The sequence below is a fragment of the Neolamprologus multifasciatus genome, chromosome 18, assembly GCF_963576455.1.
Source record: "Neolamprologus multifasciatus chromosome 18, fNeoMul1.2, whole genome shotgun sequence".
Taxonomy (NCBI): Eukaryota; Metazoa; Chordata; class Actinopteri; order Cichliformes; family Cichlidae; genus Neolamprologus; species Neolamprologus multifasciatus.
Genome location: NC_140456.1, coordinates 27,780,722 through 27,807,361, shown reverse-complemented (window position 1 = coordinate 27,807,361; position 26,640 = coordinate 27,780,722). Strand labels below are relative to the sequence as shown.

General features: G+C 39.8%; 2 protein-coding genes and 1 pseudogene across 3 annotated transcripts; 1 reads left to right on the top strand and 2 right to left on the bottom strand.

Moving 5' to 3' along the window:
* Positions 1 to 7,499: 7,499 nt before the first annotated feature.
* LOC146498205 (GTPase IMAP family member 7-like) lies at positions 7,500 to 13,253 on the bottom strand. Its single transcript, XM_085141136.1, has 2 exons — positions 13,177 to 13,253; positions 7,500 to 12,396 (listed from the first exon to the last, which is right to left on the bottom strand). The coding sequence occupies exons 1-2, from the start codon at positions 13,190 to 13,192 to the stop codon at positions 11,195 to 11,197; spliced, it is 1,218 nt and encodes a 405-aa protein (XP_084997262.1). The 5' UTR covers positions 13,193 to 13,253; the 3' UTR covers positions 7,500 to 11,194.
* Positions 13,254 to 13,465: 212 nt separating this feature from the next.
* Positions 13,466 to 18,928, top strand: LOC146498204 (uncharacterized; annotated as a pseudogene). Its single transcript, XR_014870820.1, has 2 exons — positions 13,466 to 14,781; positions 15,224 to 18,928. The product of XR_014870820.1 is annotated as an uncharacterized LOC146498204 (transcript).
* Positions 18,929 to 21,533: 2,605 nt separating this feature from the next.
* Positions 21,534 to 25,979, bottom strand: LOC146498203 (GTPase IMAP family member 9-like). The gene has a single exon (XM_085141140.1). The coding sequence runs from the start codon at positions 24,749 to 24,751 to the stop codon at positions 23,750 to 23,752; it is 1,002 nt and encodes a 333-aa protein (XP_084997266.1). The 5' UTR covers positions 24,752 to 25,979; the 3' UTR covers positions 21,534 to 23,749.
* Between the last annotated feature and the right edge of the window lie 661 nt (positions 25,980 to 26,640).

The following is a 26,640-nucleotide window of genomic DNA, read 5'->3' as shown; positions in this document are numbered from 1 at the left end:
TTTTATTTGTTCCTGAGTAAACCGGTTTGGCTGTGATTAAAGTTAAGCTTCATAACATATTACTCACAGTTAAATTATGAGGGGACGGCAGTAAAAACTCCGGACCTGTGACGTCATCAAGTACGCTGGTGTTCCAATTGTACAAATCGCGAGTCCGTACTCCCGTGCGTTCTCGGCGGCGTACTTGAGAATTGAGAAAGGGCCTCACATTTCTTCTAGAGCCAAACCACACCTACATATATACATTGCAACACGTTCTCACTCCTCATCAAATATGCGACGCAGGGTCAGAGTCTGCTTCGCTTATCAACGACTATGGAAAGTCAGCGAGTGTCAATAATGTTAATATAGCATCCAGTCGAACTGAGAAGGCCAGAACTGATGGTTGTTGAATGACCTTTATTATTCCTTGCCGTGTATCAGACATCGAACCAACGTAAGAGCTAGACAAACAAATAAAACAATTACCATGTTATTTATGTAACACCATTTTAACCGCTCATTATGCTGGTCTAACCGTTAACCGTTAACCATTAAACTATATAATACATATTATGCATTTCAGATTGCTCAAATTAAGTCATATACATTACAAACCTTGTTCCCCTGTCAACTGTATCTAGAACCATTAATTTTGTACAATTTAACCATGTTTTTCTCTTCCTTTTCTCCGTTAGCATTAGTTTCCGTTTTCTTCCGTCTTTTTTGTACATCAAGTTGGTTACCGTTACATCGTTCACTTCCGGTCATGCAGGAAGTTACCAAAATAAAACCACAAACGTTATATTACGTGAATATGAGCTAGCTTTACATATCCGCCGTTACAGTGAATGTGGTTATGTTAGTAATACAACGAGTGCTAATATAACAGCTTTAAGATGCATTTGTAGATATTATTACGTGTTTTACTGTCTTTATGGTGCTAGTTTAACGTTACGTGTAAAGGTTAGCTTATATTACAATAAGGCTGTTACTATTTAAACGATTTTAGGACAGAAATATTAGCCTCTGTGATGAAGTAATGAGTTACTACCAGTGTTGGTCAAGTTACTTGAAAAAAGTAATCAGTAATTAATTACTGATTACTTCCCCAAAAAAGTAATCCCGTTACTTTACTGATTACTTATTTTCAAAAGTAATTAATTACTTAGTTACTTTTTAAAAACATGATTTACAACCTGAATAGGTGATAAATCGATAGATCTTTCAGCCCAATTCTACTTTTTCTACATAATCCATCATACAAACTGTAATCAAATGGAAAAGTCTCTTTTTAAAACTTGTTTTGTTAGTTTTAATCTTTTAACTTAATGCATGAAGCAAACATTTAATTATCTGCAACATTCTCTGACTGGAAGAAATTAGTTTAACATTTAAACCTATTTTCTGCACATTCCAGCACATAAAATAAAATATTTTTTGTGTTTACACTCAGTCTTTCAGATGCAAGTAAAACACAGCAGAAAATAAATAAAGTCAAAGACTAGCGGTCCGTTTGCTCTATTTTCACCTGTAAAGCAGGAGTGGAGGTAGGCGGAGGGTTACCCTGGTGCAGGTGTGCCGCAGTCAGTGGAAGAATCCGCGAGTTTCTCTGTGAGTTTCCCATTACGTCGTAGCTACTCGGTGCTTGTTCGGAAGTTTAGGGTTTTTTCGCTGTAAAAAGAAGTTTTCTTCCCACGCACAACGGACACTAATGTTTTTTTCACTTTTTATGGAATCAAACTCAAAGTAAGGTCAGTACTTCCACGCTTTAAACGCTGCACGCTCATACTCTCTCTGCACTCGATATATGATCCATTGTTGATCTGCACACAGCTGTTGCCACGTCGCACTCCTTACGTCACTGTCATGAGACATTCTCGCAAAAAAAAATCACGGTTTTAGTAACGCAGTAACGCAGCGTTCCTACGGGAAAGTAACGGTAATCTAATTACCGTTTTTGCAATAGTAATCCCTTACTTTACTCGTTACTTGAAAAAAGTAATCGGATTACAGTAACGCGTTACAAGTAACGCGTTACTGCCCATCTCTGGTTACTACTTAATAAAGTTTCCAGTAAAGTGATTAATCGCAGCCACAGATTGACAGTAAATATCCCGATTAGCTTCAATGCATCTATAAAAATATGTGCAAGTTTCAGTGCTTCGTTTACATTGTATGATACTTATACTGATCTAGGTCAGTGTAAAATACAATCCTAGCTGTCTGAACAAGCAGGGGAAGGCGGGGCTTGTTCTTTCTTAACCAATTGGGTTTCGAATTTATTCTTTGGGGTTTCTTATATGTATATGTCAGGGACCAAGCAGTAAAGCATAAAGGACACAGGTGGTTTAATTCAAAAAGGGGGTTTTATTGACCCAAAAAATATGAAAATATATTTAACAAAGCCAAACTTAAATAGGCAGACCAATAAAAGAGGTCAACTCAATAGACTAAACTGAAGATAATAATTAACAAAACCTCAAACAAACATAAGATAAACTGACCTGCTGAAATGACACACGGGGAACTTAAATACCGGTTTAGCTAAACCAAATGACACACACGGGGAAAAACAAAATGGCTACCATATAAGCAACTAATACAAAACAATTAAACAAACATGAAACACCCCCCAGACAATGAAGCATGTGGTGCAATCCAATTAGGCTGTCAGTGGTACTTCAGGTCTACCAGCCCTTTGCCACACCTTTTGCCAGACGGACGGAGAAGCCAACTCCCAGGTAACTCAAACAAAGAAAGATGTATTAATATAACATAAAACAGAACTTTGACCTTCCAAGGTTAATATGTGTGCACGCCATATAAACATTGGAAGGTGTGATGGAAAAATAAATACATTTAATAAAGAAACAATATTGAACAATAGACTAGACTATTTTAAAGTAGTGACTGTAAATTAAACTAAAGTGAATCAACGGGTGGTGAGGTGTGGAGCTTACCATGTGTGGCATGCCATCACACACCTCCCCTCTTCAGAGCTCTCGCTGGAACAGCGAGAGAGATAGTCAGCAGTAAGGTTCTCCTTGCCTGGTACATGGTGGACAGTGAATCGGAATGGCTGTAAGGCCAGGTACCAGCGGGTAATTCACCCATTTGTGTCCTTCATCTGCTCAAGCCACTGGAGTGCTTTGTGATCAGTTTCCAAGGTGAAGTCTCTTCCCAGTAGATAGTAGCGGAAGGAGTCCAGGGCCCACTTGATCGCTAAGGTCTCCTTCTCTACTGTGGAATACCGAACTTCCCGTGGAAACAGTTTCCGGCTAATGTAAGCCACTGGATGGCGGCCTTCCCTGGTTTCCTTCTTTGTCTGCGGGTCTTCCGTGGCTTCACCACAGTTGGTTCAAACTCCTCATCAAAGAAAGGCAGGGCACTCAGGGTCTCAGAGTAGGTACTGACTTGCTTAGCCTGAGCTCTGGTAACGGCTACATTGCACTCCTCAGTCTGCTCAGACTCCAACAAATCAAAAAGCACAGGAAGGTCACGCCCTAACACGGCAGAGTAAGGCAAACTGCTCACAACACCCACATTCAGCAGATACATCTGGTCCTGAACTTTAATGTAGATGTCAGCTGTCGAATATCTTTTCTCATCTCCATGGACACAACAGATTGAAATTGTATCACTGGTGCGAACAATATTAGGTGGGGCAAAATCTGAGTGAATAAGGGACCGAGAACTGCCAGAGTCAAGAAGGGCATTGAGTAGAACCCCATTCACTTCAATCTGACTCATTTTGATGGATTTGTCACTCTCCTGCTCAGGATCAACATTAGAACGGGGGGCAAAGCACATTTGTACCATTTTAGCAGAATTTCTTGGGCACATAGGTTTCGTATGGCCCTCTAATCCACAAAGATAACAAATGAGCTTCTTACCGGAGGCCTTTGGTGGTCTAGTGGTAGACTGAGGGGTCTTACTGGTGCTTGTATTTGCTGAATCCAGATGGTTTTGCTGAGGTATCTTCCAGGTGTCCCTCGATGCCTTCCATGCATTATGGCTCCATGCTTGCCCCTTCTTTCTGGCAGCAACAAAAACATCGGCTAACCGAGCCGCTTCCATTGCTGAGCCAGGGTTATGTTCTCTGATCCAAACGTGAAGCTCAGGAGATAACATTCTGAGAAACTGCTCCAAGATTATAGTTTCACCAATGTCATGAATAGTTTTACCCTTTGGCTGGATCCATTTCCCATAAAGCTCCTTCAGTCTCGCATATAGCTCACGAGGGCTTTCATCTGGTTGAACGTCCAGGGATCTGAATCTTTGCCTATATGTTTCAGGGTTAATGTCATATTTTGACAGAATAGCTGATTTCACTTTATCATAGTCTAATGAATCATCAGTGTCCATGTAGGCACCTCTAGCTTTACCAGTAAGCAAGGGTATCAAATGAAAAACCCAATCTGATTTCTGCCATCGATAAGCTGTAGCCATACGTTCAAATGTGATCAGGAAATGTTCTATATCATCAGCTTCAGTTAATCTTTCCAATCTGCCCTCTATTTGTAGGGGAAACTGAAATGCTGGTGAAATGGCTGGATTGGAATTAGTCATAACTGGTTCAGCCTGGGCCTGCTGAGCAGAGGAAGAAGGATGAATATCAGACTAATGGTTCAGAGCGAGCCTCTGCAGAATCTGATGGTGATGTTCTGACTTGGATTTCTGACTGCAGAAGTCTAAACTGATGTTGAAGGGCTTTAAATCGCTGTTCTTGTCGTGCATTTAACTCACTCTGTTTTGCATCCCGGACGTCCTGTTGTGAGCATGTAGCATATTGACTAGATCAGACAAAGTAGGCTCCTTTTCCACCCTCTCCACAACTTCAGTGACTTCTGAGGCTCCATTTTCCTCTTCTTCACAGGTTTGCTGAGCAGATCCCTTTTTCCTTTCATTCTTGCCACCACGATGCATTTTTCTTCCTCATGGGGAAAAACAGAAGAAAGAAAAAAAAAGAAAAAGGACCTGTGTCCAATACTGGATGATCCCACTTATGCCACCAATTGTCAGGGACCAAGCAGTAAAGCATAAAGGACACAGGTGGTTTAATTCAAAAAGGGGGTTTTATTGACCCAAAAAATATGAAAATATATTTAACAAAGCCAAACTTAAATAGGCAGACCAATAAAAGAGGTCAACTCAATAGACTAAACTGAAGATAATAATTAACAAAACCTCAAACAAACATAAGATAAACTGACCTGCTGAAATGACACACGGGGAACTTAAATACCGGTTTAGCTAAACCAAATGACACACACGGGGGAAAACAAAATGGCTACCATATAAGCAACTAATACAAAACAATTAAACAAACATGAAACACCCCCCAGACAATGAAGCATGTGGTGCAATCCAATTAGGCTGTCAGTGGTACTTCAGGTCTACCAGCCCTTTGCCAAACCTTCTGCCAGACGGACGGAGAAGCCAACTCCCAGGTAACTCAAACAAAGAAAGATGTATTAATATAACATAAAACAGAACTTTGACCTTCCAAGGTTAATATGTGTGCACGCCATATAAACATTGGAAGGTGTGATGGAAAAATAAATACATTTAATAAAGAAACAATATTGAACAATAGACTAGACTATTTTAAAGTAGTGACTGTAAATTAAACTAAAGTGAATCAACGGGTGGTGAGGTGTGGAGCTTACCATGTGTGGCATGCCATCACAGTATAATATTTATATTTTATTACCGATTTAAATGAGGTCAACTCAAGTGATTGACAGCTAATTGATGAATCACACTTAACAATAACAACGTTGCACTGCATTACTGAGTCCTAAAACTCACTGCGCTACATACCAAACTGCACCACTGTGGAATACTGTCGAAGAATAATGCTGTCCAGGAATATAGTTAAGATGGCTAACTGATAAACACACATGTAAGCTGTATTACATTCAACGATCTTTATGTGCTACGTTCGTTAAAAGTCACTTGTTCTTTGCTGACGACTTCATTATCAGCCACCATTGCAATAATAAATAAATAAAAAACACGGGCGCACTTTAACCCCTGGCTATGGCACACGATTTTGCCTTTCATGTCTTTAATATCTCCTGGTGATGAATACACGAGCAGGACTGCCTTTCACGTGTTTCTGTTTAGGCTCAAGTTTTTATGTTTGGAGGCTCCCAGTGACGAAATACAACAAATAATGCCAGTTTCTCGATTCTCTCGCCAGTCCGAACTTTGTCGATTCACACGGGAGTCCTCCCGAGGACGGCAGTGTACGTGATGACATCTCCGTTCCGGAGTTTTTACTGCGTTGCCTTCTTAATGTAACTGTGATTAATATTTGCAATGGAAATTACACATGAAATGAAAAAAAATGCACATGATGTAGTAGATTTTTTTTAAGAAAAAAATAATTAAAAAAGTATCTTAAGCACTTTGGCAAAATTCGCTTTTACATATCATCTGTTTCATAATGTCTAATAAGCTTCATACGGTTAAGCAAAACCACTACATGACAGAAACACAAGCTTAATCTCTCTATTAATAGACATAGTACACATGTATGCCTGAATAAAGACAAACAGGTGAGATGTTAGAATGCTTTTATTTTCATTTTAATAGACACTCAAAACTTACAGCACACAGCTGCTGGGGTTTGGAAGAGAACTGAACAATATTTAAAATACAATCTTCAGGATGTCCACTTATTAACATAATATTTTTGCTCCCGGTGAAAATGTTTCCTCTTGTATTAAAATATTTTTAATGTTAAATTCAATTCATAGTCAGCCGTTTAAATAAGAACAGAAGATTTTACATCGGGGGGATATGACGGGTGAAATTCAAAATTGACAGCTCTCAGAGTAAGGCTTCAATATTAAATTAAACGGTCCAATTATGAAGCCAAACCGATTTAGTCAGGAACCAATGAAACACCGAAATAAACCAAACATTAACATTTAGAAGTGACTTATAGATCATTTTTAACCTATGACGTTATTTTTGTGCCTCTATTCTAAGCGCACGTAAATAATTTTTGCAAGTACAAATGTTGCATTTTGAGGAGAAGATTATTCTCAAGAGAGTACAAACAAAAAGAAAACCCTTTTCACTAGCATTCAAAAACTAATGTGTACACTTATGTCTGCATTTTTATTTTAAATGTGAACAAAATGATAGCAGAAGAGCTGTCACGTGTCTGGCCAAAAGAGAGTGCCAATTTGTTTATTTGATTTTTCAATTAAAGGCTTCAGTTGAGAAAAAAGAATTGCGTTCACGTTTGCAGCTTCGTCTTGTTGTACAATATTTTAAATTAAAAAAAAAAAAAAACCACTACATTTTAGAAAATATTTGCAGGTGTTTTCTTGTTTTCTTTAGTTTAGTGAAACTAAACCTTTATGGAGTTAGTTCAGTTACAACGGCATTTGTTTTATTTTTATTTTGTTACTATATACTATATATACTGATTTTGTTTTTGGTGTGTGTGTGTGTGTGTGTGTGTGTGTGTGTGTGTGTGTGTGTGTGTGTTTTTTTCCTGCGCTCAATTTCTGTTATTTTTAGGTTTTTCTTTGACCCTTAGTCTGTTGTAATTATGCAATTTTTATTTTTATAGTATGGCTGGTTTCATTATGTCTACATCATCAGGCCTTTTTACCTGTAGTCTGTGTTCTGTTCATAATTCTAGTTTGATTGTATTCTGTTCCTTGGTTAAGTTTATTTTACGTTCCCCGTGTTTCATCCATATCTTATTTAGTCGCCATAATGTTTTATTTTTCTAGTCTGTCTCTTGTGCGTTTTTGCTTCCCCTGTTTAGTTATCTGATTATTTTCACCTGTTTCTTATTTTTCCCCAGATGTGACTCATTCTCTATTAATGCTCCGTCTGTCTGTATATAAAGTCTGGGTTTGTCCTAGCTTTCTGTTGTGTTGTACTTTTTGTCTGCCCATGTGTTTCCTTCCATTTTGGCTCAATGGACTTTGTGTTTCTGCTGGCTAAATGAAGCTTTCTGAAGCATTTAAGCTTGTACTGAAAAACGGTTCATTACTGAAAGCTTTTCAACACAGTCTTCTTTGGTGGCATCAAAACAAAATGAAGAGCAACCTAAATCTAAAACTTGAAACAAACTTCTTCAATTGTCCACTCAAGAGAGCTGTGTTCATAGCTTCTGTTTAATGACAGCTCTGTCTGAAATCGGGCTGCTGTTTGTTCTATTCAATTCAATTTTATTCATATAGCACCAAATCACAACATTAGTCGCCTCAAGGCGCTTTCTATTGTAAAGTTGACCCTACAATGATACATTCAGAGAAAAACCCAACAATCTATGACCCCCTATGAGCAAGCACTTTGGCCACAGTTTGAAGCAAAAAACTCCCTTTTAACAGGAAGAAACCTCTGGCAGAACCAGGCTCAGGGAGGGGCGGCCATCTGCTGCGACCGGTTGGGGTGAGGGAAGGAAGACAGGATAAAAGACATGCTGTGGAAGAGAGACAGAGGTTAATAACAAGTAGGATTCAATGCAGAGGTCTATTAACACACAGTGAGTGAGAAATGTAACTGAGGAAGAAATACTCAGTGCATCATGGGAATCCTATATGCCTTAGCAAAAAGGAAAGTTTTTTTTTTCCTTACACAATTCCACTTGTTTTGTGACATAAAATAACTAACCTCCATCCTCAGATATCAGTGTGTGGGAATGGGGCAATGGGAGTGGAACACCTGAGCCTGAGACAGGAGGTTGGCAGATATGTGGTTTATTTTACACATATACAAAAGGTCTGCCTTCACCAAATAAATTATCATGGTAAATACAATGCGCTCCTTAAATTTCTTTCTTAAAATGCAGCTTTTATGTCTTTTAATCATGATTTACAATGTACAATTGTACATGGGTGTGCACACACACGCACACACGCACGCACACACACACACACACACACACACGGATAAATTCAGTGTGAAATTCACAGTGAGATCTTTACAAAATATGTTATGTTTGTATAATAATACTGTGCGTTTTTGCAGCAGGGTGGGGGATTTGTGGGGAATACTCTCTGCTGCGACCGGGGGTGCTGGAGCACAGCTTCTTCTCAGTGCGACACCAAAGGCTGTAAACCTGTTATTCCTGCTGTCCAGAAGTAGAGGGCGCTATTGTATAGCGTGTAGTCGCTATTGGAGGATCTGAGAGTCACTTCCGAGTTTGTTCTCAGAACGCGGGATAGTTTCGTGCTGGATGTTATTTGAGAGAAGGAACGAGGTTTCGTTTTCAAGGACAGCAGAAGTTCCAACTGACCGTAAGAGAATTACGTTTTATGTAATATAATGTGCAGCTATTGTTACGATAGTAAGCTGTAGTAAACTACTTCCTTCTCATAGACAGTAGTGTTTAGGATCACCTCTGACTCTTTCCTTTGCGCAGATTCAGCATGTCGGCCAAAGATGCAATGAGGAGCAATAAAACAGACATTCAAGATATTCTGTCCGGAAACCGCGGGCTTATTCTCAACAAAGTGTATGAGAATAAGCTGATCACTCAGCGGGAGTACAACAATCTTAAAAGCATCAACAACGCAAACGTGGAGACACACGTCAGTGAGCTCGTGGATACGATCATGAATAAAGGAGAAGAAAGATGCAAAGACTTCCTGAACCTCCTGCAAACCGATGGCGCCATTAAAGAAACTTTCCCTCAGCTGGCGAGTTTACAACTGACTTACACCCCCCTTTTATCCGAGCCTGTCCAAGTGTCTTCATGTCAGCACGGTAACACACACGTAACACTGTATAGAAACGCTGTGTCTCCTGTTGTGTTTGGTTGTTTAACTCAGTTTTATTGTTCTTCCCTCAGATGTTCTGCCACAAGATGGGAATATGTCAAAGGTGAGATGCTGATGCAGAAACAGCCTCCTACACTTGTGACATCGCTTGAGACAGATATGTAGATGAAATTCTGTGGTTACGCAGCCTGTAGTAACACATATAAAATCTTGGTGTCCACTCTTTAGGATGTTTATCAAATCATTAGCCGGCCCGTCGGCCTCTGTGTGATGTACGTACTGCGGCAGTCATACAGACAACTGGACGGTCCAAAAGTTGGCCTACCTATTACTGGCTGAGGTTTTAGTAGAGTTGTGGCTGAACCACATAAAAATATATCATTAATTTTAATCTCCCCGATCAATGATAATGTTATATGAGTATGAGTAAAATTGGGTTTTTTCTCTTTGTCAGTGTAACAGTTTCTGTTGTGCCTGTCACTGTTCCCTGTCAGTTTTCTTACCTGGTTCTTCCTGACCTTGTACTTTCTCCTCACGTTCCCTCTTTCCTCTCTCCCTCTTTGGACTGACAATCATACACAAATAGATTGTATTCATATAGATGAAAAATTACATTAATATGAAAAAAATTCTATTAAGATCGCTACCAAAAAGTCCTCTCTCAGTGTACTTTCAACCAAAAGGCAAATAACCAAACCACATGAACATCTAATAAAAGATATAAACATTGAAACACTGATCCAACATTATTCTTGATTGACAGATCATTTGATTTTACACTTTTACCTGAATGTGGCTCATTTTTTTGAAAAAACTTCCTTATATCCATTATGAACCTGGCTGTCTCTCTGTACACAAACACACACACACACACGCACAGAGACACACACACACACACAACAGGAGTTATAAGGTTAATGGGCATTCAGTCAGTTAGCTAGTAAGTATCCATTTTGAACAAGACAGTGGTAACCAACAGCAGGCTGCGGACAATTTAAAGTTTTAGATTTTTAAATAGGCTGTATACATTTCAATGGGAGCAACAGGACGGTCAGATGTTGCTGAATTTACTACAGAGCAGGACGGATTGTAGAGTAGCAAACATCGTCGGAAAACACGTTTTCAACACTGCAGGTTACCTGGTGTAATGTTTTTCAGCTAAAAAGAAACATGGTCCGACTCCTACCTAACTATATAAAGAGTAACTGAAGGTTAAATGCAGCTAACATGTCCTGTTTTAAACCAGGCACTTACACCTCCGCTCCGCTGCGTCTCAGCCACCATCGCTCTGGCAGCAACAGCGCTAGAGCCAGAGCAGGTGAGAGGCGAGCTGGAACAAACCATTTTGGGAGGGGGGTTATCCATACTTTTGTTGTTAAAATGTTACGTCTCAAACAAGTACAGTACTGTGTGCTTTTTATATTTTTAGTAGTGTGTCACACAAACAGCAAATATTGTCAAAAAAAATTAAGAAATCTTTGGGGGTGCCTTTGAATCATTTTTGGGGGTGCTTCAGCACCCCCAAAAATGGGCTGAAATCGCCCCTGGTTAAAAGGAAATGTTAACATTTTCCCCAAACCAGTTCCAAATTTTTTAACTCCTCCAACCACTGCATGGCCAACATTAAGTGCGGTTTCAGCAGGTACTGTCAGAAAAAATAATGGATTAAACTCCTCAGCTTCATCTCTGGCTTCATTTTCATATCTGGCCTGAATCTTGCGTCTTTCTTCCTCCACTTCTCTCTCACACTTCTCCTTTAACTTCTTCATCTCCCATTCTCTCTCATCCATCTCTCTCTTTCTCTCCTCATTTACCCTCTTCCTCTCCCTCTCCCTCTCCCTCTCCTCATTCATCTCCTCTCTCTCCCTCTTCCTCTCCTCCTCTCTCTCCTTCCTCTCCCTCTCTCTCTCAGCCTGGAGTTGTTTGTTGTATTTCTGCATCTCTTTCTTATATCTCCCCCGTATTTCTCTCTCCATTTTCTCTTTTTCTTTCTTTCTTTCTTCTTCTTTCTCTCTCAGGATGCGTTGTTTCTCCTCTTCAATCGCCCTCTCAGCCTCTTGGAACATCTCGTTGGTGTAGTGGCTTCCTCCGTTCTTCTGGACTATCTCTCTGATCTTCTGGATCAGCTCAGTGACCTGAGATCGCTCCTTCAGTTTATTATTGAAGACGTGGTACTGACCGTTACATCTGGCCACGAGTTCCTGCAGATCTGAGCTTCCTTCTAAGAACTCTTCAATGGTGCCTTCAAGTAGGTCTCCATGGGTAAAGAGAACCATGCTGTATTTGTCTGCATCAGCGCCAAAGATTTTTTGAATCTTTTGCACCGTCTGCTTTTCCTCTTCAGTGAATCTTCCCAGTCTGATGACCACCAAGAAGATATGGGGTCCTGGAGAAGCATCGGAGATGCATTCGCATATATTTTTCTGAGTTTCCTCTTCATCAGCCCTGGTATCAAACAGGCCTGGGGTGTCAATGACAGCAACGCGATGTCCATCCACTTTAGCTTTTCCTTTGAAAGATTCTACAGTCACAGATATGGGACTGAACTTGGATTCAAAGCACTCTCGGCCCAGAATAGTGTTTCCAGTAGCACTCTTTCCAGTTCCAGTCTTCCCCACCATCACAATCCTCATCTCATCATCATTTGTCCTGCCAGAATCTGTGTAGAAAGATCAGAAAGAATACATGGCAGGAAATATATTGTACTTATTATACATATACCTGATCATGCACCAGGTTTGGGGTTGGTATTTTAGGTTACAAATGTTCTGGTAGATGGTCAAAAGTTAATTCAACATCTGCAGAGATGGGTCACAAGTCTCTATTCTGCTGTTGATCCTGTGAAATCAGAGTCATCCTCAGTAATGACCCTGACACTCTGCTATCAGGAAATGCAATTAATCCTTTTTTTTCTTTCTTTCTGATCAATATAATCACAAATGGCTTGTAAATATCACACTTATGAACCGTGTAACTATAATGTTACAGTGGATAACATATTTAATAGCAGAAATCTTAATGGACATTCAAAAGTTATGACCTCTCTTCCACATCTCAGAGCTAAATTCACAAACTGCTGTCTTAGAGACTTGGTTAAATAAGGAGCAGGTTGACATGGTTAGAAAGGAGCACTATGGACAATAGTAATGACCAAAGGAGAACAGTGAGTCTTTGTCTTTGTTTTCCTATTGCCCATTATTATTGCTTGCTATTATTTTTGTATAATGGGGTAGGTCTTGATAAACATTCTGCTTCTACCTACTCTCTTTCAGACCTAAAACATTTATTTACACCATCACAGGTCTGTGTCTAATACTAACCTCAATGATCTTGTTTTTATTTTTATAATCTATCAACCTGCTTGCCAACCAAACATGATTTTAAATAAGCCATGATCACTGCTGTAACACTAGAAAACATGACTAACATGATGACTTACCGAACTTGCCAGCCATGCTTGGGTTGTAATTGCTTCTGTCGATGTTCAGTCTAAACAGTGTTGTGTAGCCAACAGAAGTGGAGTAAGAAGTGAAAGGCAAAGACTGTGCTGCAGCTTCTTTAATAGGCAGTATGAGCTAAACCACACCTACAACTGACTCTACTGAACACAGAGTGAAAGTGAAAGTAATGTTTTAGTTTCAGTTACAAGGTGATTTTTCCAAAACCGGACATGGACTCAAATGCATTCAAAACTCTGCATCTGTTTGCATTAACTACTATGTGAATAAATCTTTTGTTCTTGAATATTGTTCATTAAAAGTAATTTACATTTTTTATTAAAAATATTTTGAGATTATAAGATAACATTTTGCAAGAATTGATGTAAATTAATGATGCCAGATCTCACACATTATAAATAGAACTGAAAATATTCAGTTTATTAATGAAAAATAATCAAAGATTTGCAGCTTGAGGACATGTAAATGTGAACACATTTTAATATATCCTGTTGCACTGATATTTTCTATAAGAAGGCGCAGATGTGAAACAGTGAAAACATCATGTAAGAACTGCTTTGTGCTGCAGTGTCTGTACTTCTAAAAAAGTGTTGCTGTTTCTTGTAAATGGGGATGGGAGGGGGGGGACATCATGGAAGTTTGGTGCACAAATCAAAAAACAAAACTTAAAGCAAAAGAAATCTATATCTATATATAAATCTAATCTGTGCAGCAGTGCTTGCTATTCAGAAATAATGCTGCCGTTTCTTGTAAATGATTTTGGGAGGAGAAAGCAAGGTCTGAAGAGTGAATGTAGTGACTTCCTGTACCTGCAGGAGGGCTGTGGTCCTCAGTACCATACTCTATTAAATAACCAGGACATAAAACAACGCAGCTGAGACAATGAAACTGAAAATGGATGTTCCTCAGATCCAATTTTTGTTGAGTTTTTCATTAGTCTTTGAAAGTAAGCAGAGCACATTACTGTTTTCACACTTATATTTATTTATGAATAGAGCCAATGACATCAAAATAAATAAGTATAAACAGTCACTAAACCTGCTTTACTGCTATATACACATGCATGTGTGCTTGTAATGCACAGGACTAATCAGACTGACGCTGGAAACATCACTCTAGCACATCAGTGCTTTGAATCGAAGTGAAGTGCTAAGTCTATGACTGTAGCCTGTTCTAAAGGGAAAGCTATATCTGTCTGATACCAGGCCTTACTTGGATAAAATCACAAAGGTGCATCCCTGTGTATCTCCTAAGCTTCTCCATGACCCTGTATCTTCTTGTATGCTCTCAGATGGGCAGATACACTGAAGAGGAAATGCACATGGTGCAAAGAATTCAAGAAATCAACATGGTTATCTGGCTTTATAAAAAAACCCTTATAACTGGAAAAATACCACAAAACTTTAGTTTTACTTTCACTCTGTGTCCAATGCAGTTATTTGTGGGTGTGGATTGGTTGACATGCTCTGTTAAAGGAGGTGCAGCACAGCCTCTGACTTTCACTTCTGACTTGACACAGAAGAAGTATCTGCACTGCACTATTGAGGACAGGAACAATTTCATCCCAAACATGGACAGCAAACTTGGTAAGTCTTCATGTTAGTAGTGTTTTTTTAAGTGTTACAGCAGTGATCAGGCTTGAATAATTAAATGTTAGACAAGCTCTGTGGAGGAAGTCTTTTGTAGAAAGCAGCTGTAGCTGTAGCTTTGAAAATCACTTTGAAATAACTTTTAACCCTCTAATCCTAGCTTCAAACTCCAATCCCAACCCTATGATTTAGGATTTTAAATGTATGTGAGGTAAATTAAAAAAAAATCAAAATAATAATTAATAACATACATACACATCACTGATCATGACTATGACCTCACAGAATTAATAGTTGTGACACATCTTAGTGGGTATCTGCAAATTTTTTGAATCTAGAAAAATCGATCCAAAAACTTAGTTGATGTTCAGAAGTAAAGACTTATGTATTTACAGCTTGATTTAGATCCTTATTCTTTATTTCTCATCTTTCTACACAGATTCTGGCAGGACAAATGATGATGAGATCAGGATTGTGATAGTGGGAAAGACTGGAACAGGAAAGAGTGCTACTGGAAACACTATTCTGGGTCGTGAGTTCTTTGAATCCAAGTTCAGTGCCGTGTCTATGACTGTAGAGTGTTCAAAAGGCAAAGTTAAAGTGGATGGGCAGCAGGTTGCTGTCATTGACACCCCGGGGCTGTTTGATACCAGGTTTGATAAGGAGAGAACAACTAAAGATGTATGCCAGTGCATCTCCTATGCTTCTCCAGGACCCCATATCTTCTTGGTGGTCGTCAGACTGGGCAGATACACTGAAGAGGAAAAACAGACGGTGCAAAGGATTCAAAAAAATCTTTGGCCACGCAGCAGACAAATACAGCATGGTTCTCTTTACCCATGGGGACCTACTTGAAGGCACCACTATTGAAGAGTTCTTAGAAGAAAGCTCAGACCTGCAGGAACTCGTGACCAGATGTAACGGTCAGTACCACGTCTTCAATAATAAACTGAAGGAGCGCTCTCAGGTCACTGAGCTGATCCAGAAGATCAGAGAGATAGTCCAGAAGAACGGAGGAAGCCACTACACCAACGAGATGTTCCAAGAGGCTGAGAGGGCGATTGAAGAGGAGAAACAACGCATCCTGAGAGAGAAAGAAGAAGAAATACAGAAAGAAAAAGAGAAGGTTGAGAGAGAAATACGGGAAAGATATAAGAAAGAGATGCAGAAATACAACAAACAACTCCAGGCTGAGAGAGAGAGGGAGAGGAAGGAGAGAGAGGAGGAGAGGAAGAGGAAGAGAGAGGAGATGAATGAGGAGAGAAAGAGAGAGATGGAGGAGAGAGAGGCAGAGAGGGAGGACAAAGAATGGGAGATGAAGAAGTTAAAGGAGAAGTGTGAGAGAGAACTGGAGGAAGAAAGACGCAAGATTCAGTCCTCGTGTGAAAACAAGGCCAGAGATGAAGCTGAGAAGTTTAATCCATTATATCATCTGACACGAATCGGTGAAGTAGTCGCCGATGCTGGCAGGAGGATTTTTGAAGAAATCAAACAACTAGAAAGGGCAATTTTTAGCCTGTTCAAATAAAAACATGAACATCACTGAAGTGTCAGTAGTAGAGTAGTATAGTATAGTTTCACGCTGCCATCTACTGTTATGTATTAAAATGTGTATTAGTAACATTAAATAAAGAAACACACACTTATGTTTGATTATCAGTGACTTCTGTTTTCCCCATTGAACTAATGCTCTTGTTTTCTGCATATTAATATTAATTACAACACACTTGTGTGTAGTAGAGTAGTATAGTATAGTTTCACGCTGCCAGCTACTGTTCTTTTATCATTTGTAATGTAACGTCTTAGTTCAACACTGGTTAAAACTGTGTATTAGTAACATTAAATAAAAAACACACACTTATGTTTGATTAGAATAGAATAGAATAGAATAGAATTCAACTTTATTGTCATTGCACATGCACAGGTACAGGGCAACGAAATGCAGTTTGTATCCATCTAGAAGTGCTTTAGTGATATAGATATATTACAATATATATTAGCAATAATATAGATATGTAAGTATATTACAGAAATGGGTCTATTATGGTATGTTATAATGTACACGGTATGAAGTATGTTATGAATATTCTATAACTATAAGAATGTACAGGCTGTAGTGAGTACAAGCTGTTTGTAGTAGAGTAGTATAGTATAGTCTCACACTGCCAGCTACTGTTCTGTATTAAAATGTGTATTAGTAACATTAAATAAAGAAACACACACTAATGTTTGATTATCAGTGACTTCTGTTTCCCCCATTGAACTAATGCTCTTGCTTGCTCTTGTTTTCTGCATATTAATATTAATTACAGCACACTTACCAGATTTTATTGTAATCCTTCTATCATTGGTTTATTTTTCACTTTGTCAACATCAAAGTATTCCTTTCATGGATTTTGTCGCTGAGCTGAACTTGAAGTAAAGATAATGATAAAATTGATAAAATTAAACCCCAGAAAGTTGATTCTGTTCATCTGAACGTAGTGTTTTCACTGGGAGAAACATTTGTTCACTCATCCAAGTGACTTCTTCATTCTCACATGAATGCAGATTTCCCCAAATGAAACTAGCACCTCAGTGAAATTAAAGTAAACCTTTTTGTGAAGCAAAACATTTCTGTCCACTTGGAGTCTAACACTGAATAAGCTCTGGACACCCTGAATCAGTCAAATTTATACTGAATGCTTTTCTTTGCCATCTCACTGTGAGCTACTGTGAGTTTTAGCCAGTTTACAGCTTTCTTCTCTTTTCTTTCTTTGGTTTTGTAACAGTTTTGTGTGGATAGCCAGTATGTATTTCATAATGCATTTTTTTCCCCAATTTTAATGATCTGTTGAAACCAACCAAGCTCGAGGACAAAATGATCAGTAATAATTTAATAAATAATCTTGGACTGACTATGAAGTAAGTTGTCTTTTTGTTTCAGAGCATAGGTGTCAAACTCTGGCCCATTACATTTTGCCCGCGAAGCCATACCAAATTACTATTAGAGCTGGCCTACTGGTATTATACAGCTAATATATATATTGTTTAGTATTAAGCTTTGCTTGTTCCATATTCAGTTTTTCAGCAAAACTTGTTTGAGTCCATAAGAAGAGATTCATTCTTAAATCTGGAGGAATAAATATATTTCAATAAATATTAATGTTAGCCCGCGACTTTGTTCCAGTTTTGAATTTTGGCCCACTGTGTATTTGAGTTTGACACCCCTGTTTTAGAGGGACAAAGGTGAAGAAGTGGTGTTTTACTACTGTCCTTTATGACACTTTCCTAACTTTTTGTTGTTTCCAACTGAAGGTGTTCTGCTCTGTGTTTCACTTCAACTGTTCACATGCCAAATTTTCACTTCACTTCAAGCTTCAAACTTTATAAATACAGTTCGTTTGTATGTGATTTTAAGTGTAAATAGAAAAATAGAAAAAAATAGAAATTGTTTATTGGCATCATTTTTTGGATCCAATGACATTGAACAAAATAGAGGTACTGAAGAGTTGCACTGAAAGTATCCCCACCTGTCACAAACTATACACACTGGAAGCAATAGTGGCATTTTTGTTGTTGTTGTTGTTGTTATTTTAGGCCATTTTGTGCAGAGGCATTAGCAGCAGGTTTTTCCTTTTGTGTTAAGCAAAGCCAAGTGCTATGCCCTTTTTTTCAAGTCACTAAGTGGTCCCAGTCTCATAGGCACTCAAGTATGTCAGTGTGAACAAGACGGCCGTGTCACTTACCAGCATCACTGCTCAGGTACAGTTTGTGTAATGCATCAAGAAAACAAACTATCACTGATGAAGTCATGGTGCTATCTTTCTGTCTTGTAAAATATCATGCACAAATGTCCACACTAACTTTTCCATTTTTAATGGGGACACAGTAGCTATGACATTAAGGGAACAGAGGTTCTGAAATGCATTATATTTTACTGGAAAATGAAGTACTTACCTCTCAGATGATTTTATAATTTATACCCTCAGTGCATCTACTAAGAGGCTGAGAGGTAGCACTGGCTGCTGCCCGTATTTTTCACTTTGTGGTTGTTATATTCAGGTCTGGTCCTTTACATTAATTTTGTAATCGTTTCTAAAATTGTTGCAGTGTCATATCACTTGTACTACTATCATTTTCATGGGTTTGTTGTCATTGGTGTTGTTATCCATCCATCTTCATCCGCTTTATCCGGGGCCGGGTTGCGGGGGCAGCAGCCTAAGCAAAGAGGCCCAGACCTCCCTCTCCCCAGCCACCTCCTCCAGCTCATCCGGGGGAACACCAAGGCGTTCCCAGGCCAGCCGAGAGATATAATCTCTCCAGCGTGTCCTGGGTCTGCCCCGGGGCCTCCTCCCGGTGGGACATGCCTGGAACACCTCACCCAGGAGGCGCCCAGGGGGCATCCTTACCAGATGCCCAAACCACCTCAGCTGGCTCCTTTCGATGTGGAGCAGCAGCGGCTCTACTCTGAGCCCCTCCCGGATGGCCGAACTTCTCACCCTATCTCTAAGGGAGATGCCAGCCACCCTTCGGAGGAAGCTCATTTCCGCCGCTTGTATCCGCGATCTCGTCCTTTCGGTCACTACCCACAGCTCGTGGCCATAGGTGAGGGTAGGGACGTAGATCGACCGGTAAATTGAGAGCTTCGCTTTTACACTCAGCTCCCTCTTCACCACGACGGACCGGTGCAGCGTCTGCATTACTGCAGCTGCAGCCCCAATCCGTCTGTCGATCTCCGGCTCCCTTCTCCCATCACTCGCGAACAAGACCCCGAGATACTTGAACTCCTCCACTTGGGGCAGGACCTCATCCCCGACCCGGAGTGGGCACTCCACCCTTTTCCGGCTGAGAACCATGGCCTCAGATTTGGAGGTGCTGATCCTCATTCCCGCTGCGTCACACTCGGCTGCGAACCGCTCCAGTGCGAGCTGGAGGCCCTCACCCGATGAAGCCAACAGAACCACATCATCCGCAAAGATCAGAGATGAGATCCTGAGGCCACCAAAGCGAAAGCCCTCCGCCACTTGGCTGCGCCTAGAAATCCTGTCCATAAAAATTATGAACAGAACCGGTGACAAAGGGCAGCCCTGGCGGAGCCCATCACCCACCGGGAACGAGTCCGACTTATTGCCGGCAATGCGAACCAAGCTCTTGCAACGGTTGTATAGGGATCGAATGGCCCGTAGCAATGGGCCAGACACCCCATACTCCCGCAACACCTCCCACAGGACACCCCGAGGGACACGGTCGAATGCCTTCTCCAAGTCCACAAAACACATGTAGACTGGTTGGGCAAACTCCCATGCACCCTCAAGTATCCTCGAGAGGATGAAGAGCTGGTCCAGTGTTCCGCGACCAGGACGAAAACCGCATTGTTCCTCCTGCATCAGAGGTTCGACTAACGGACGAACTCTCCTTTCCAGCACCCTGGCATAGACTTTCCCGGGGAGGCTGAGGAGTGTGATCCCCCTGTAGTTGGAACACACCCTCCGGTCCCCCTTCTTAAAGATGGGGACCACCACCCCGGTCTGCCAATCCACGGGTACTGCCCCTGATCTCCACGCAACATTGCAGAGGCGTGTCAGCCAGGACAGCCCTACAACGTCCAGAGCCTTCAGGAACTCGGGGCGGACCTCATCAACACCTGTTGTTATACACATTTTTATTTTAAAGATACAGTCTGTCATAGATTAGTGTGAAATTACGTCCTGTGAAATTGATGCACTCTCATCAACTTAGAATGAATCCATTAAAAATACACAGGAGCTGGTGCCGGTGTGAGGAAATCACCACGTTAGCCTGCAGTGTTGAACACATGGACACCACCGTTCCAAATACTACTGTTTCATGTATGTAGCAGTTTGTCGGTCAACGAGAGACACTGCTCACCTTGTTGACATTGAATAAAGGGGTAATTTAGAATGAATTAATTTATGAATATAGGTATAGAGATATCAGCTGAATGTGAAGTTAAGAGTGTAATGCACTAATATTTACCTGATTCTTTAAAAAATGTTTTCTACACTGTAATCCTGTTTTTTAAACACAAAATCTGCCATTAACCGATGGGCATTCCTCTGTATCACTCCATAATGGCTGTACTGCCACCAGTTCAGAACTCTTTAAAGAAACAATTTAAATCATTTATTATAGAAAGAACATCAGTCGTGAGTCTTTTTGGCCAGTTGTAATAAATAAGTGTTATGACAATATGTGAAAGAACTACCAATTAGAGGGTCTATCTCAGCTGTCATAGAACAAATAGCAGGATACATCCTGGACTGGTTGCCGCTCTATAGCTCTCCCTCACACAAATATACACTAACAAACACACACACACACTTTCTCTTGTTTCTCTTTCTCTCTTATTCACTCTTTCCCAAAGTCTTCTGGATGCCTTGGTGGTTTTAAGTAAGTATTGCACTTACCTTACTGCCTTACTCTCAAATATTGAATTGGGTTGTTTCCTTCCCTGTGTGAACACCATGCATGTCCACTATATAACTGTATTTTATCGACACCATCCAACTCGTACCCCTCATATTTCTTTCTATGAAGTATGAGGAGAATTTTTCTATGATCCATCTTTGTTTTGGCTGTTGGCCTTCCTGCACCAGCGTTGGTGTCTTTCAGGGCCCATTTCTGCTTCTGCTGTCTTCATCTGCTAGTCGTTACCTTAAAGCAACAGTATATATGAGTAACCTGCTCTCTACCTCTACTGTGTGTGTGTGTGTGTGTGGGTGTGTTTGTTTTTTTGTGAGGGGTGGGGTGTATATTTCATGTTTTCTTCTCCTTTGGTATCCAGAAATGTTGACTGTAAACTTGTTGGCACTATTGGACATTGTAAATAGCTCTGGATAGGATATGATGACCAATGAGACCATCAACAGTCAAAGAAATCTTTCTTAGTGTTCTGCCAAACTCTACTGTTACTCACTGACTTGAGATAAAATCTACTCAGCTGCTTTGAAAATAGCTTCTAACTGGTTCCTCCCATAACAGGATGGCTAGCTGGCTAAAGTGACCATGCAACCCAGAAACCTTTCTGCTTTCTGCTTTAATTCAGCAGGGACAGGTAGGGGAGTCTTTCGGTGCCTCCGGCCTCCCTTAAAATACCCAAATTAGATATGAAAATGTGACAAAACTGCTGTTTTTTAGACCACATGTAGCTGTACTCATGTGTCTAGTTTGAGTAGTACAATTACTTTTTTATGTCTACTTTCTAAATTTGTGAACTGGTCATCACTTACACTTCCATTACATACTTTGAGTTTCTAAACATTCAGATTGAATCATTGGAATACATCGTATCCAATTGATGGCAGCAAAGGGTGTTAGTCCATCCCAGCTGCCACAAGGAGACAAAGGCAGGGTACACCCTCAGCAGGCTGCCAATTTATCACAGGGCTAGCAATATGTATATGTGTCACGTAAAACCCACTACAAACCTGAGCTGTTTCAGATGCTTTTTGAAATTCTGAGCTCTCTGATCTCAGTGTAAGCTGTCTGTGCCCTCAGTGGAGCTGCATCTTGAAAGTACTTCTACTTCTTGTCTTCCCCGAATGTTGACCACCTGTCCAAGATTACTGAAGATCTGAGGTCACACATCCTGGTGACAACAGCGTGCCCACTCCAGAAGACAGAGGCCAAAGATTTAGTCCCGTCCACCAAAGGTCTTGTGTCCCTTGAGTTAAGTTTTTGTCACTCTCTGCGTCGCCTTTCTTTGGTGCTAATTCCATTTTTTTTAAGTAGTAGTGTGATTACTGCACATTTGAGAGAAACAGGGAAAATACCAGGCTGTAGCAAGCTGTTGATAATATTTACTGAATGATTTGTAAAACAATGAGATACAAGTTTAAATAGTTTTGTTGGGATGGGGGGAAGTAGAGAGTTGCAAGGCTTTAACTGATGCTTAATTTCTTCCAGATCTTTAAAATCTACAGGTGAGAATGTGGACATTTAGCTTGTGGCAGTAATTTGATCTGAATGTGATGCAGTACTAGATAAATAACCCTGAGAAGCTAAGATACTATTATTCAACCTGTAATTTAATATTTTGTATTTTCCAGAATTATATTTTAAAAAATTACAAGGTTAACCAGCAACACTGAGAAAGCAAGAACAACACTCAGTTGAATTATGAAAGTAACTCACAAATTTATTTTAAAGGAGACAACTAGGTTACAAAAATAAGGACCAATGCTTACAGTTCTAGAGGTCATGGCACAAAGTCCACAAATCTAAGTTTATTGTCAGGCTGCGAGTCACACGTGTGAAGGCAAAAGGCAACGCAAACAACTCAGTCAAGGGGAAGTTAAAAGTTGGAGCAAAGATGGATTCATTCACCAAGAAAGTGAAGAAAAGTAAATCTCACAAACAAAAAAACATCACTGTCAACAAGAGAAGTTACAAAGAGCTCCTACGATCAGTTTCTTAATTGCTTATCTATTGGAGCCTATGTGTTTAACCACTGTTACAGAGTGAGAGGGTACATCCTGCTCATGCTGAAAGTCCGTCACCAAAAATAATAATATGCTCTCATATCCACACATACACCAATCATTTCACATAAAACATAAATGTGTTTGTAAAAAATTTAAACATATACAGATATCTCTAACTATAATATTACCATGACTGAATACTATGAATGTCCCAAAAGCCCACAGTAAGACTCTACTTCAACTAATAAATCACTAAGATAACATAAGAAGGAAATTCAATATGTCCACAGGATCTGCTGTGTGAAAAAAGCGAGCTGTAAATGAAAAAGAAGAGAAACACTCAAAAGAAAGAAAATTGACAATTTTTTACAGGAACCTCACATAATTCCCAAAATATTACGACTTTTGAACTTGTTGCTATCTGCAACATCATGCTAGGGAGTCTAGACATGCTGGGGAACTCTAAGAAAAAGTTTAAAACAATGGTGCAATGATACAGTGCGGCAGTCATGAGTTTCTATATGAAAAGATCCTGACTGTCATTCAATGCTTGAGTCAAATAGAAGCAACGCCGTCCTAAGTGTTTTCATTCCTTCAACCAGCAAAGGTAATGGATTAACCTCCTCAGCTTCATCTCTGGCTTCATTTTCATATTTGGATTGAATCTTGCATCTTTCTTCCTCCACTTCTCTCTCACACTTCATCTTTAACTTCTTCATCTCCCATTCTCTCTCCTCCTTCTCTCTCTTTCTCTCCTTATTCATCTCCTCTCTCTCCCTCTTCCTCTCCTCCTCTCTCTCCTTCTTCTCCCTCTCTCTCTCAGCCTGGAGTTGTTCGTTGTATTTCTGCATCTGTTTCTCATATCTTTCCCGTATTTCTCTCTCCATTTTTTCAAATTTTTCTCGTATTTCTTCTTCTTTCTCTCTCAGGATGCGTTGTTTCTCCTCTTCAATCGCCCTCTCAGCCTCTTGGAACATCTTGTTGGTGTAGTGGCTTCCTCCGTTCTTCTGGACTATCTCTCTGATCTTCTGGATCAGCTCAGTGACCTGAGAGCGCTCCTTCAGTTCATTATTGAAGACGTGGTACTGACCATTACATCTGGTCACGAGTTCCTGCAGGTCTGAGCTTTCTTCTAAGAACTCTTCAATAGCGGTGCCTTCAAGTAGGTCCCCATGAGTAATGAGAACCATGCTGTATTTGTCTGCTGCGTGGCCAAAGATTTTTTGAATCTTTTGCACTGTCTGTTTTTCCTCTTCAGTGTGTCTGCCCAGTTTAATGACCACCAAGAAAATATGGGGTCCTGGAGAAGCATAGGAGATGCACTTGCGTATATTTTTCTGAGTTTCCTCTTCATCAACCCTGGTATCAAACAGCCCCGGGGTGTCAATGACAGCAACGCGATCCACTGTAGCTTTTCCTTTGAAAGATTCTACAGTCACAGATTTGGCACCGAACTTGGATTCAAAGCACTCACGGCCCAGAATAGTGTTTCCAGCAGCACTCTTTCCAGTTCCAGTCTTCCCCACCATCACAATCCTCATCTCATCATCATTTGTCCTGCCAGAATCTGTGTAGAAAGATCAGAAAGAATACCTGATCATGCACTGGGTTTGGGGTTGGTATTTTACGTTACAAATGTTCTGGTAGATGGTTAAAAGTTAATTCAACATCTACAGAGATGGGTCACAAGTATCTATTCTGCTGTTGATCCTGTGAAATCAGAGTCATCCTCAGTAATGACCCTAACACTCTGCTATCAGGAAATGCAATTAATCCTCTTTTTCTTTCTCCCTGGTACATATAATCATGAAAGGCTTGTATGAACAGGGTTGGGCAAGTTACTGTGAAAAAGTAATTGATTATAGTTACTAGTTACTTCTTCAAAAAGTAACTGTGTTAGTAACTGAGTTACAATATTCTAAAAGAAATTAATTATTTTAAAAGTAACTATTGCCTTACTTTAAAAAAAAAAACAAAAAACGTTTAACCCTCTGGGGCCCAGGGTATAATTGGCCATTTTTAACTACTTTTTATTTTCCCTCCACATTTTACCTTTAAAAACTGTTTACTTTGCCTTGTTCGGTATCATTCTTTTCAGCACAACCTCACGTGTCTGAATTTACAGTTATGTTTTCATTTTTGACATACTGTATTAACATATTTTATCTAAAATCAGACAAAAAACATAAAATCAGAGTAGAAAAAGTTTACTGTGACAACCACAAACATGTTTAATGAATCATATTTCATAACTTTAAATGCAAATATAAATTGTCAATTTTAAAATCCTATGCACAAGTTTTGCAAACAACAAAGTTATTTGCATCCATTTACTTTTTACCCTTTTTTAAATAACCATGTCAAACTATTTACAGAACAATCAGCTGTTCTGCATTCAATAAGATGCCACACAAATTATTTCAAACAGCAGCACTCATGCGATTGTTTTGCCCCCTTAGCTCCAGGTGTGCTAGACAGTGATCGTGATTACCGTCCGTGGGACCACGCGCAGCTGCTTAAAGCTGTAGCATCCAGATTACTTAAGTAGTCAGCTACTTCCGTGCAACTAATATAAGATGCGGTAAGCTGAACACAGCTTCAACCGTCTGTTTGTTGAAAAATTGTAACGGACCGGATTTTCTTGTTAGTAACTGTAACGGCGTTGTAACGATAGGAATAGTAATTAGTTAGATTACTCGTTACTGAAAAAAGTAACGCCGTTAGTAACGCCGTTACTTGTAATGCCGTTATTCCCATCACTGCTTATACCATGTAACTATAATGTTACAGTGCATAACATATTTAATAGCAGGAATCCTAAGTACGGACATTCAAAAGTTACGACCTTCCACATCTCAGAGCAAAATTCACAAACTGCTGTCTCAGAGACTTGGTTAAATTAAGGAGCAGGTTGACTTGGTTAGAAAGGAGCACTATGGCCAATAGTAATGACCAAAGGAGAACAGTGAGTCTTTCTCTTTATTTTCCTATTGCCCATTATTATTGCTTGTTATTATTATTAGCTAATGAAAGTGTAGGCAGTGCAAAAGTAGTTTTTATTTTTTGTTCATTTTTGTATAATTGGGTAGGTCTTGATAAACATTCTGCTTCTACCTACTCCCTTTCAGACTTAAAACATTTATTTAAACCATCACAGGTCTGTGTCTAATACTAACCTCAATGATCTTGTTTTTATTTTTATAATCTATCGACCTACCTGTCAACCAACCATGATTTTAAATAAGCCATGATCACTGCTGTAACACTAGAAAACATGACTAACATGATGACTTACCAAACTTGGCAGCCATGCTTGGGTTGTAATCGCTTCTGTCGATGTTCAGTCTAAACAGTGTTGTATAGCCAACTGAAGTGAAAGGCAAAGACTGTGCTGCAGCTTCTTCAACAGGCAGCATGAGCTAAACCACAC

Excerpts from the sequence above, each read along its gene's own strand:
- LOC146498203 (XM_085141140.1), bottom strand. The coding sequence starts at position 24,751 with ATGAGGATTGTGATGGTGGGGAAGACTGGAACTGGAAAGAGTGCTGCT.